General features: G+C 42.6%; 1 protein-coding gene across 3 annotated transcripts in view; it reads right to left on the reverse strand.

The window, feature by feature from the left end:
• LOC146074211 (uncharacterized) overlaps positions 1–7,361 on the reverse strand; it is a 40,143-nt gene extending 32,782 nt beyond the window's left edge. Inside the window, exons 1-3 of one of the 3 annotated variants that reach the window (XM_083182068.1) lie at positions 7,249–7,346; positions 3,449–3,618; positions 1,352–1,530 (exon numbers count right to left, since the gene is read on the reverse strand). In XM_083182068.1, the coding sequence (XP_083038194.1) occupies positions 1,352–1,530; positions 3,449–3,551 (282 nt within the window). In that variant the 5' untranslated portion in view covers positions 3,552–3,618; positions 7,249–7,346. Of the gene's footprint in view, positions 1–1,351; positions 1,531–3,448; positions 3,619–7,248 lie in introns of those variants that run through there. The other 2 variants (XM_083182069.1, XM_083182070.1) reach the window with 2 other exon arrangements.
• Positions 7,362–13,729: the final 6,368 nt, after the last annotated feature.

The raw sequence follows: 13,729 nt of genomic DNA on the forward strand, positions 1-13,729 counted from the left end.
GAATATCTTGGAGGATGTTAGAGCATAATATAGTGATTAAATTGATGCCCACATGTGCCACTGTGGCACGTACCTATAGCTGGGTAAACAATGGAGTGATATCGGCCACATATGTAATTTCCAGCCCAATCGGAATGACATATTGGGCAGATCGCTCAGTGTGTATGTCCAATATGCACTGTCCTGTGTTATAGTAGTATGCTACTGAAGGATGGAACATGATCGCTCTGTCCTTCATTAACATCCATTCAGTGTGTACAGATATTCTGGACAAACGGCCTTTTGTTCCAATGTTGGAACCATTGTACTGTGAACATTTTTTTGGAAATATTACCTCTTTTTTTTTTAATAAAATTTTAGTTAATATTTTTCACAAACACACAAACAAAATATGATCATTTACAGTTTCAGTTCACCATTACTTCATCATGTTACATCACATTGTCATTTTACTTATATATATTCATCTTTCCATACATTTCTTCCTCAGATTTCCATCCTTGTATTTCATCCTTAGACTTACTTGTACCTGTTCTTCATACTAATCATTATAATACCTGGGATTTATCTTTCTCACATATCTTCATGTAATAATGCTAATATTTTCTTCCGATATTACTATCATATCGATATTAACATATTTTCTCTTTATTTTCCTTTTCTATTTTCTAATATCTGAGCCTTTATATACTTGTTTTTGTGCTTTGTAGTCTCTTTTATATTATTTTGCATCCTTTATATAAGATTCTTTTGGAACTTAATTTATATTTGGGTGAGGGGGGGGGGAAATATACTGACTTATCTAAATAATATTTATATTTACTGTGATATACTGTACCTACTTTCCTTACTGTGAATTTGTAAAGTGCTTTAACCGTGAAAAGGGAGAAAAAAGAAAGGGGGGGGGGGGGGGGGGGGAGAGGAGAAAGCTATCCTCCCCTCCTATTCCCCCTCCCTTATATATGTGTGAGAGGAGATAAAGAAGTAGTTACCTCTCTAAGGGCCAGATTCTCTAAGCTTCAAAAGTGATCAAATCCAGAGTAATAAACAGCCAGCCAATCAGCTCCTACCTGCCATGTCACAGACTGTGTTTGAAAAATGCCAGGCAGGAGCTGATTGGCTAGCTGTTTGTCACTCTCCATTTTATCGCTTTTGAAGCTTAGAGAATCTGGCCCTAAATGTGTTAAATTGTAAAGTGTCTACTATCTACCTTCTTACATCTAGGTAGTGCCCTCAGGATTGAAAGATAAATTAATGCATAGTATAACATAGTGCATTTGATAATCTACCAAAGACAGTTGTTTCAAAGATAATATATAAGGGAATATTGAGGAGAACATTACTTATTTACCTTAATCTTATCTAATACCACTGCTCCAGAAGTCCAAGCAATAAGAGTACCATCATTTGAAGATGAAAACAATAGCTTTGTCTCTGACCAGTACAAAAGATTAGTGACCATTCCTGAGTGTTCAGCTGCTGACTGAGACAGATGACCAGTATCCAGGTCCCACCATTTTATCACACCATCTAGAAAATGAGTCATGAATGCAATATTCAGCCATGTTGTACTATTCAATTCAATTCAATGCAATATCAAGGTTGTCAGCAGCAACAAATCTTATTTTAGTATGTATTATCTACATAGTACATAAGTATAACTGAATGATGTTTGCATGTGTGTGTGTGTGTGTGTGTGTGTGTGTATGTGTGTATGTGTATGTGTGTGTATGGATGTTCCACGATAACTCTAGCTTTAACTATTTATCTTCAAACTTTGCACACTACCGTATCATCTTAAAAGACAATCTAAGTTCAAAGAGGGTGCTGTCATAAGGGTCCATGCTATTTCTTTTGTTTTCATGCATTGTGATAGGTTGTAGGACAGCTTACCCCCCTCGAGGGCACTGAATACAACACAATAAACAGACTGCCTAAAGTGGACCCTTAACGCCTTGAGTGGTGGGTTTTCCTGGTGGGTTTGTCCTTTCCTAGGACAAACCTACCACGGCAGGAAAATGCTCACCACAGAAGGGCAGACGCTGTCTTCTGCAGCAGCCCCTGCTTCCCTGGGGCTTCTGCTGCCGGCTTTGGCTGTTTGCGGCCACTTGGAGAAGTTTGGGGCACTTGGGGGTGGGCTCGGGAGCCCTCGGGTGTTCAGGTACTCAGCCGCTTGTCTGTTCAGGCATTTCTGTGTTTTGACTTCCGAACACACGAATGGCCAAGCATGGCCGAACCTCCCCGAGTGTCCCCAATCCTCCCCAAGCAGCCATAAGAAGGCTCCATTAAATGAAAAACATTTTCACTTTACAAACCTTTTCAGAAAATCGGACAGGCCTTAAGACTAGTATAATATATAGGAATGTGTTGATGCGACAGGAAAATTTACAGATGTCAATTATATCCCCTTTGGTACTTGTTTCCTAGCATGACGCCTGCGATTTTTATTGTATCCATCGGGTCCCCAAAAATTGAGTCGATCGCATCGCATTCAACCAAATCGCATGCAATGCGATCGAATGCGATTTTTACATCGGAACCAATGTAAAATGGTCCCTGAGACCCGATTTTACATTGGGCCCAATGCTAAATGCCCCCCAAACCCCAATTTTTTATTGTATACCCACCCTGATGGGTCAAATGCCCCCCCCCCCATTGTTAACGCCACCCCACGATGAACGCCAACCCGAAGTGTGGCGAGTGCAGCGAGCCCACGAGGGGCGGCGGTACGCGTCCTCCGACCTTTTCAAACCCCCACTATCCATGTCGGCGTGGAGTTGATTTTATATAGTGTGGTGAGGGCAGCGAGCCACCGAGCCCGAAGCGTGGCGAGTGGCCGCGCATTACTTCACAGGTATTACGTGCCCCCTCGCGGGGCACGCTGCGCTCGCCACGCTTCGGGCTCAGTGGCGAGCTGCGGTCGCCACACTCTATAAAATCACTTCCATGCCGACGTGGATAGTGGGGGTTTGAAAAGGTCGGAGGACGCGTACTGCCGCCCCTCGCGGGGTCGCTGCGCTCGCCACGCTTCGGGTTGGCGTTCATCGTGGGGTGGAGTTAACAATGGGGGGGGGGGGCATTTCACATGTAAAATACCCATAAGGGTGGGTATACAATGAAAAATCGGGTCCATTGGCCCATTTAACATTGTTCCCTATGTAAAATTGCGTCCATCGCATCGGTCGCATCGCATGCCTTAACTTAAGGCATGCGATGGACGCGATTTTTTAATTGTCGGGGAAAAGGCTAAAATAGCCCTGAAATCGCGTCGGTCGCGTCCATCGCATACCTTAAGTTAAGGTATGCGATCACCTGCGACGGGCTCCGTGCTAGGAAACAAGTAACTCCCCTTTATTGGCATAATGATGGTGGAATCATATTAATGTTGTTATTTGACTCCCAACATATTCAAATGGTTGATATAATTACACAATTGAGGATATTAGACCTTCAAACCCTGTGAGAAATTCCCGTCTTGCTGAGTGGAATCCAAGTGCTGTTATGGATCTCTTGTGACATTCTCGGACACTGAGATGTTTCTGCATTGCCATGGTGCAATCTCTGTGTGGGGACCACAGGAAATATGCCCTCTGGCTGCCTCAGCCTTGGCTCACAATCCTTAGAACATGCCAAAGAGTTCAACTTTAGTCATTGTAAATGTATTCAGGAAACAAGATAAGAAAATTACAATTTTGGTGCTCAAGATAATTTTACCATCCCAATGTCTCCAGGTTATTTAGGAACAAAAGCCATTTATAATCTGGGGTCTTTTGACACATCCCCTACCCAAACAATGTATAAACAAATTTTATGTAGCAACACATGCTCAGCTAAAGGGCGACTCCGGGATGGTTGGAAATCTGCAAGATTGCCCACCTGTAAAACCTGTCTGCCCACTACTGCAAAATGAGACTCCAGCTCAAAGCTGCCTACCCTCCTGCATTCTGTAGGAGACTCCCTGAAATAACAGCAATCTCCCTCTCTCCCTCATTAGTCTAGCAATCTCCCTCATGTCACCTAGCCCACAATATACTGTTACATTTTTTGGTAAAAAAGGAATGAGAGACAGATGCATTTGCTCTCTCTTTTTACAATCTCTCCATATATGGAACTAGACACGCTCTTTGGGTGGAGCATAACACGCCCCCTCAATGGGGCACTGTGTAAAATTCTATTACCAACTATAATCTTCTCTTTATCTAAAGCTAGTGTTAACCCATTACAAAAAATCTTACAGGGGAAACTCACTAGTGCAGACCCGCCACTAGTAATACAGGCCATAAAAATATGGCGCGAGGTTGACAAAACACTGGGCGTAGACTTCATGGATATAGATCATCGAATTGTAGATCAACTCACTGACCAGGAAGCGTCCAATTTACAGATTATAGAAGCCTGGCACCCCTATGAAGTGACCAAACTCCAACAGATCTATACGGCATCTGGCCTAAAATCATTTACTCAATTAAAAACAGAATTTAATCTGCCTCAAACGCACTTCTATCGCTATTTGCAGCTGAGAAGTGTTATACAGTCATATTTTGCCAGTGACCCCCCGATATTTGGGGAATCACTGACAAAAACAATATTAAAATCTAGCAACAAAAAAAAAATAGTCTCCAGGGAATATAAGATCTTGGGGAAAGAAGCGTCTAAAGACGGACTGAAATATCTTCGGGTGAAATGGGTACAAGACATCGGTGAATTGAGTGATGAGGAATGGTTATCAGCAATGAAGTCTACAAACAAGGCCACTAGTTCTCTCCGGGTTCAGTTAACGCAACTATATATATTTCATAGATCGTACCTCTCAGCTAAAACATTAAGTAAATTCTCAGGCAGAACCGCCATAGTATGCCCCAGGTGTGGCGACACCTCGGGCACCTTCCTGCATTCGTTGTGGGAGTGCCAGGGGGTCGCCAAATTCTGGGAAGAAGTCAAAAAGGTAATAGTAGATACCGGGTTAAATAGTGAGATTTTAACCATTAAGTGTTGCCTACTAGGCATTATGGGCAATAATGTGAGCGGTATCGAGAAAATCTATATTAATAACTTAGTCTCGCTGGCAAAAGTCGTAGTTGGGAGAAACTGGATGGCGAAAGCACCACCCGAGCTGAACAACTGGGTAGTATTAGTAAACTATATCATTAGACAGGAACAATCCGTATACACAAACCGTAATTCACTGGCAAAATACAAACTAATATGGCACAAGTGGATTAACTCCACATATTATCAAATGTAATTTACACAGTTACGTCACAATGATAGATATAAATGACAGTAATGGGGGAGGGGGAGGGGGGATGGGGTGGGAAGGGAACATTCACTATAAATATTATATACTAGATATCATTAATGGTATCACGAGGTAATAATTAAAAAGATATCGCACACAGTTAAACCCTGTTTGTTCGTCATAGTAAAAGCACATAATGGGAAGTATAATAGGGTATCACTGTACGTAATGGAAACTGTAGCGGCGACCTACCATAAACTATTCTTTTTTACACTTTTTCTCGCCTCCTTTCTCGCACTGTAACTATATAAGTCTATTCTATACACATGCACTTATCCTCACTAAATTGTAGAAATCTCAGGTTGGTAAGGCAACACTATCCTGTCGGAACTAATACACCCATCATCAAGTAAACTCAGATTATACATCCAGGGGTCACTACCCTGACCTTAACCTGGGGACAATATCAATTTTTGAATAGATCCAGTAACAATCAGCAACATTGGTGGGTCCCCATGACATCTAGCCCTCAACTGGTCAACCCCCAAAACAACTACCCAGGTGGTAAACAAATATAAGAATCTGTCCCAAAGTCCCCATGAAGGGACCTGGGTAGTACAAAGGTCAATAAGTATACTCAAGGGAGGAAAGACCCGACATCGCTTGCCATACAGGGCAAACTGTTCTTTAAACATGAGTCAGGGTAGCAGGACGACGGCGCAATGATTTAAAAAAAAAAAAAATGTATTTTATTTTGTCTATGTAACAAAGATGCACTGAACTGTAATTATGCGTACAAGTTTGTGTGTTGTAAGTCTTTTTCTATTTGTCTTTATATGTATAAAAGAAATAAAGATTTGAAGTAAAAAAAAAATAATCTTCCTGAAACTAGTTTTCAAAAGTAGGCAAGTATGTTCCAGCTGTGCGTATGCTGCTGTTTGCTGAGCTATGGGATCAAGCTATTACAGATAGGCATCATCCACTAAGCAGTTGCCTGCTGTGCCACTATGCTGATATACAGTAGCCAGCAGTAGCTTGTAGAGGAGTAGTGTTAATGCAGCACTAAAAGCAGGACAGTGTACCCTCCTGCAGCTGGCTCAGGACACTGCCCGACATACCTACCAGCCTGAGCCTGGATAGTATCTGCCCCCTACCTCTGTGCCCTTTCCTGGGCAGGAAGTAGTGGTGTTAAAGAGGGGTGCACAAAATAATATTCTTAAGAAAAAAAAAGTATGCAGTACTGTAAGTACTAAGGTCTAAAAATGCTTCATTGGACATTTGCAAAGATCAATCTCAATTATATTTGTTTATTTAATTTTTTGCATGTCTAAAAAGACTAAAATTGTGAAGCACATGTGTACTTTGATGATAGTCTATTGATACATATTACAGTTTCAGATGCATACATGCTGACTGTGCGGATCATAACCATCCATGTCAGAGACACATTGTGCAGTGGCTACTCACTAGACAGCAGAAGTGAAACTAAAACGGTAGTAGTCTAGTAAATCAGTATTGCTAGCAATTGTGGTATGGCTCAAACATCCCAAGAAGCAAACACACATTCGGGGGCAAGGAGCACTGTACAAACCGGTTCACTATTTGGATGATTTGCTCTCTAGTACTGACCACTGGAAAAGCTATTGGCGGATGCCAAATGTTTGTAATAAAGTTAGTGATGGTCTTTTTTGTTAATGACATTATTATTATTCTGTCCAAAAATCATTCACACGTGAAATCACATACAATACTATTCTAGCCTTTAAAAGTAAATATATTCCTTTGTGACAACCCTAGTCTGTGTATTTAAGTAAATAATTTATAAAGTGACACAAACATATGAAAGGCACTGATCCACACCCTTCACCATAACCCCCCCCCCCCCCCCCCTGACTAGTGACTACCATCTCTTGAGCACATATTACTCTGTTACATCATCATGGACAAAAATAGACTTATCTGCGTTGCACACCACCTGGAAATCAATGAACTACCACAAATGTCATTACCTGTATCAGAAAAAGTGTGCACTCTGTGTCTCTCTGTTATCCAGGCAATAGCTCCCTACTCCCTAGAGTATGTAGTGACCATGCTGCAGCAATGTGTGTTTGAGACATTTGTGTTACTTCCTGCTGCTGTCACTATGGGAACCACTTTCCACACAATTGTCTGCTTTTCTAAAGAACCCTACTGATTCAGTCCTCTGTCCAGTCATGTCTACTTAGGAAAACTAATCACCATTCTTGTTTGTTTTGTAGTTATTTGTCTTATCAAATGCTAATTATTGGCAGCAATAAGAAAACATTTAGCATAATTCAAATGCGCACAAAGAACGCACCAATATATTATGCAATATAAAACAGTGGCATTCAGATCTCTAGTGTTCAGAATCAGAATCAGTTTTAACGGCCAGGTATACTCGCATATACTAGGAATTCTTTGCGGTAACATCATACTTGGCTACTTTGGATTTCACCTCTCCGGGAGAAGTCCGGAGAGGCAACACGTCAGGAGGGCGGGGGCAAGGCTGACATCACTTGGCCCCGCCCCCATGCTGGAAACCGCCGTGATTCGCGAGCAGTGGAGAGGGGGCGGGGCCTAAATGTCGTGAAATGCAGCAATCACGTCATTTAAGCTCTGCCCCCTCCCCGCGGACCCGCAATTTTACAGTAATTAAACCAGCGGGCAAGGGGGGAGCGGGGGCAATCACCAGAAAGCGGGAGACTTGCCTACCGTTGCGGGGGGCCGGGAGAAGGACCCGATTTTCGGGAGGCTCCCGGCCACTCCATGAGGGTAGGCAAGCCTGGGCAACATTGCATCACCAAGCAAGAACACGAAAGGAAATAAAAATACATAACACACATTACATACAATACACATTCAGGATCAAAGTGGACAATGCATCTCTATGTGTGCATAAAGGTCCATACACATTGGGGGATTATGCCCAGTGTGTATGGACAGCGTTGACCGCTGTCATCGCTGCAGGGAAAGACGCTCAGTGCATACATACTGAGAGGCTTTCCCCCTGCCCGGCGCCGACGGAGGGGGGAAGACGGCGTTGCATAGCGGAGCGCTATGCAAAGCCGTCCTGAAAGCCGCTCATCTGCTGGTCGCTCATCGCCAGGCCATACACACTGGGAGTCATTGAGCTGAAAGCCGCTCAAAGCTGCTGTTTTGAGCGATTTTCAGCTCAAAGCTGCCCAGTGTGTTTGGGCCTTTACACTCAACATATTAAGCATTCTTATTCATAACAGACATTGTTTAGTTGGTGGACAGCTATTGGGAAGAAACTTTCTGTGGTTCTGGTCGACTTCCAATGGATGGACCTGTAGCATCTTCCTGATGGAAGCGTTTTAAACAGGCTGTGGCCAGTGTGCGATTTTCCCTGCACACCTTTTGACGCTGGACAGGTTTAGTTACTGGAGAAGGGGAGGTCGGCCCCAACAATCTTTTCTGCTGACCTCACTACCCTTTGCAGCCTTCGTCTGTCACTCTCGTTGGCATCTCCATACCAGACTGTGATCGAGGAGCATAGGACTGACTCTACCATGGCTATATAGAAGATAAGCAGTAGCTCCTGAGGGATATTGAAGGTACTTGTGTACAATCACGGCTCCCACGATGTCCATCGCATAGCAAAAAAACGCATGCGATCGCATGCGATTTTTAACAGAAATGCATCCAAATTCATTGAAATTAGTATCAAACATGTTCAATGGCCCCCAAATGTCATTTTTGAGGCTGTACCACCCCCACAATGTTGGGATTTGAGGTTGTGAGGTTAGCAAACTGACCGTAAGACTGTAATTATGATATTTTATTAGGTGTAGTAATTAATGTACTATTTTAGTCCGTCTGTACCCTCTTTATGTCTATATTCCCCCTATATGTGTGTGTAGTTCCAGATCATATATTATTAGGCTGTATAATCCCACCAGAAATGTAATGTCTATATTTCCCAAGACTTTATTAATGTAAGCATTATACCATTGATACCATTGGCAATCTCCACAGGGGGGTTTACCATTCTTTGTAAACCTCTGGGCTCTAGCAGACTTTGTGGAACCAGGCACCGCAGGGGGTGATCGAATCCCCCTACTATCAACAGGAAGGTTGTCCACAGGGGGTGATCAGCCCATAATGTAATCAGCCGATTATTGTTCCTGCTGTTTACATGAGGGTGATAGCTGAAGGACAATCACCACAGGGGGTGATCAAATTCCCCTGCTATCAACAGGAAGGTTGTCCACAGGGGGTGACCACCACATAATGTAATCAGACTGTGTTTTGTATCTTGTGTTGATATTGTATCTTGTGCTGACACTATTCTGCAGACTTACTGGAACCGACCCCAGCAGGGGGGGGGGGAGGGGGCAGCAGCAGATGGGCAGCTGGATATTACCTGGGGGGATGTGTCTGACTCTTGGGTCCACCAATCCGAACCAAGTACCAGCCCCCTGGCAGTTTAAGCCCCGTTGGAAATTGGAAGTTTTTAAAATGACTTGTACACCTGCCAGCTCAGTATGTTAGTCGCAATCCTGGCTAGAGGTGATACTCTGCCACTGGATCTTGTGGAACACATCGTTTGCCCGGGAAGGGGGCATCCTACCAAGCTCTGGTGTGGAGCGTCTGTGTTGTGTGGATTTACACAGGTTTCGGCTATCACTGCTGTGTGGATTAAGTGATAGTTTGCCCTGTGGAACTGATCTGGGACTGTGACTATACAAGGACTGTCTGTTTGGGCCTGCTACCTGAATATCTTTCTACTCTGCAATTTACCTTTGCCACTGTTTATTGTCTATTTGTGCGTGCTGTGGAAAATAAACCGTTCTTCTGGTTTCATCTGCTCGGTGTCTGAGTGATTGAAGAACTCGTATCTTCACAGAGGTCTCGGGAGATTTTGGACCCTTAAAGGAGTTGACCTAAGACACATTGCTGTCTGCTATTTCAAGTAGGTGCATGACATTCGGATTCTTTCTGAAGTCCACCACATCTCGATTGTATTGAGGGGGTTATGGTTGAAGTTGTTCCTGCCGTACCATTGTATTAATCGGGCCGCTTAGCGTCTGTATGCCTTATATCCTTGATTAGGCCGATGACTGTGGTGTCATATGCACATTTTTATGATTTTTACTGATTGCTCAGCCAAGGGGCACCCATACTGGTTGTGCACACACGGGACGAGGATGAGCTGGTTTCACCACTTGCTTCCTTGCTGTCAGGAAATTAATGATCCAGGAGCATGTTGATTCTGGAAGCCCTAAGGTGAGAAGTTTTGGTTGCAGGGTGCATGGGATAATTGTGTTGAATGCTGAGCTGAAGTTGACAAATAGGACCCTCGCAAAAGTTCATGGACAGTCCAGGTGTTGTTGGATATGGTGCAGCTCTAGGTTGACTCATTTTTAACACTTCTATTCCCTCGGTAGGCGAACTGCATGGGGTCCAGGTGAGTGTTATGAAGTGTACTTAAGATTCGAGTGCTATGCAATCTTTGCTAACTCTGTACTGTTCACATGCAATTCATACAATCTGCATTAGATTTGCACTATATAATCATTGCTGCCCTTTCTTTTTGGGTTTCGATTTGTGCTGTCACGGGAGTGCGCATCGGGATCACAAGGTAAAAAACCTGTGCGATCTGCATACGCTCTGCATGTGATTTTGACTATATAGTCAAAATATAATGTAAAATCTCACTGTGTGTACACAGCATAAGTCGCTTCTCTCTCAGGTGATTCAGCACCAGCCGCTCAAACGCTTTCATGATGACTGATGTCAGTGCAACCAGCCTGTAGTTGTTCAGGTCTTGTGGAAGTTGAAATTGCACCTCTATGGTATTAATGTATTACGAATGTCCTCTACGCCATTGAACTACGCTATTTGCGTAGTTTTAGTTTAAAAAATCTTAAATAGATTGAGGACGGACGTGATGCATTAATATCTAATCATTGCGGTACTCCTTACATATGCACATTATGTATTACCCAAAGTATTGGAATTTGATCATCCATACTTTATTGTTTGATATTATTGAAACCACCGTCACAGACGCAAGTTCATTAAACTAATAGCAATGCGAATGAATACACATCCCCAGAGATATATATTTCTACACTTGTCAATAGCCTCAAACAAAGGAAAAAGAGCCGTAAATGTAGCTGGTTTGAACCAGATATAACCCGTGACTATGAAGGACTCCAAATGGACATCTGAAACCTAAGAAAGGAGAAACCAATGAGAAGACGCCTTGTCTCCTTGTCTCACCCAATGATCATCAAGATTGACCCTCCAACCCCTTGCATATAAAATGAACTACACTGGGCCCAGGCTGACACGTGATCTTTTAGAGCACATTCCTGGGATCCTGGGGGGAGTGCGTGCGATCACATCTCTGCATCTGTGATATCCTTATATGTGTGTTTGTTGCTGTGTGTTGGCTGTACCTGCATTTGTTTAAATAATTTATGTAATACATATTCATTGTATATTTTGTAATGTAGAATTTTTCAAAGTATTGTTTGTTCCCCTCTTATAACCCTTGTCCATTAAGGATGGAAATATACTAGGACACAGGGTTAGATCCGTGGTCCCACCATAACTTATTGTCTTTGCGTATTAATTCCTTTATAAGTATAAAGCGTTTGTGACGCTTAAAAAGTTTTTCACATTTGAGGTGAAGATAAGTACAAATGTAAAGTATCACTCAAAGGTGATCTAAGAGGTGAAGCGTATTGCAATTATAATATATATATTCCTATCGGTCTCAGACGCACTAGCGTCTGAGTCACACGCTTTGTCATACGAGCGACTGGGTATAAAGCCGATAAAAGGTTGTGGTTGCTAAGAGTAACGATCGTTCAGTTTTAAGGTAATGGAAGCAGCGTAACTATCTCATTGTCAACTGGTTTTATTAAAAATTAGACATTCATAGTCTTTTGCAGTTGAGTTCTTGGGAACCAGGATAATTGTTGAGCATTTATAGCAGGAGAGAACCTTGCACATCTCCAGTGAGGTGTTAAAAATCCTGGTGAAGATGGGGGCAAGCACAGGTCTTTAAGGCAGATGGCAACACTTCATCTGGAGCCTGCAGCTTTCCTTGGCTCAATAAAACAACTACACAAACAGCAATACAATTTATGTAAAATATAATATATATATGACATTTTAATTAACCGTTACAGTGCCTTGGTAACCTTTTGAGGTGGACATGCTTACCCGGAATGCAGAGATTCTAACTTGGGAAATTCTGCATAACTCAACCAGAAGGGCCAACTGCTGGCAATATAACCTCCCTCCAGCACTTCCAGTGTGTCCTGCTTCCATTGCATTGTTGCCTTAGACTTGTTTTGAATGACACAATGGGGGAAATTTAGTAAGATGATGAAATACGGCCGTATTGTACATTGTTGTGGAAGTAAAAGTCCCAGCAAGCCTGCGCTGCATGCAGGGACTTGGTGAACCACAAGTTCCAGCATGTGGGGCATTAAAGGGCCTGCTGGTACTTGTAACTCTGCAACAATGCAAATAGTAAAAAAAAAAACACACACGAATAGTAAATACGTTTATTACACACTACAATCACACACACACACACAAACACACACAATTCAATAGATGCAGGTACAAAGAATTATCTCTGGTGTGTATTTGTGTCCATGTGATAGGACTGGGGTGGCCAAACTGGTCTTCGAGATCTACTACAGTTGATAGTGTCGGATAGGAATGAATTGAGCACATGTTTGAAAATGTGAGTTAGTAACGACTACACCTGGGCACCAGCTTGGTTATCTGGAAAATGGGAACTGTTAGTAGATCTCGATGTATGGTTTGTTTAGCACCTGTGATAGGGAATATTCAGAGTTATTCAGACCAAATTGCTATTGTGCGGTTTCGCAAACCTATAGATTATGGAATGAATGCGCATGCGTACAGATCATTGCGTGCATACGTGAGCCAAAATATCTCATCGCGCTCCCTTAGCAATTTGACGAACAGGAAGTGAGTGGACACCTGCAGTTTTCTAGGAGTTTCTGAAAAAACGTAGACTGGCCAAAGCATTTAAGGGAGAGTGTGGGACGTCAGTGCTTGATTCGATCAGCCTGAATTGTTATAATCTTTCTCTTATATTGTGCCACAGTGTGGCCACCACTCCGTACATGGATTAAGGAATAAAGTTATAATAACGTTATATAAGCAGATCCAGGGAATAGCAACACAAATAGAAAAATAAAAGAAAACCTTTTTATTTCATATATAATGAGTTATCTACTGTATCTTTCAAAATAATTGCCACTATTACAAGATTTCCATATGCCGTGTATGAGGCATCACTGTTATCTGGAGAAGGCTGTTTCCCCAGCAGAGCCCAGCACTCAGAGAACACTTGACAGGACCCGTTGCATTAGCACATGCTTGCTGCTTGTTTTGGTCCAATGTACTTTCTTTCCATAATCACAGTGTTGTTTACTTTCCTGACAGTGAGAGCTT

The sequence above is a fragment of the Crinia signifera genome, chromosome 4 (assembly GCF_055691185.1).
Source record: "Crinia signifera chromosome 4, ASM5569118v1, whole genome shotgun sequence".
Lineage (NCBI taxonomy): Eukaryota > Metazoa > Chordata > Amphibia > Anura > Myobatrachidae > Crinia > Crinia signifera.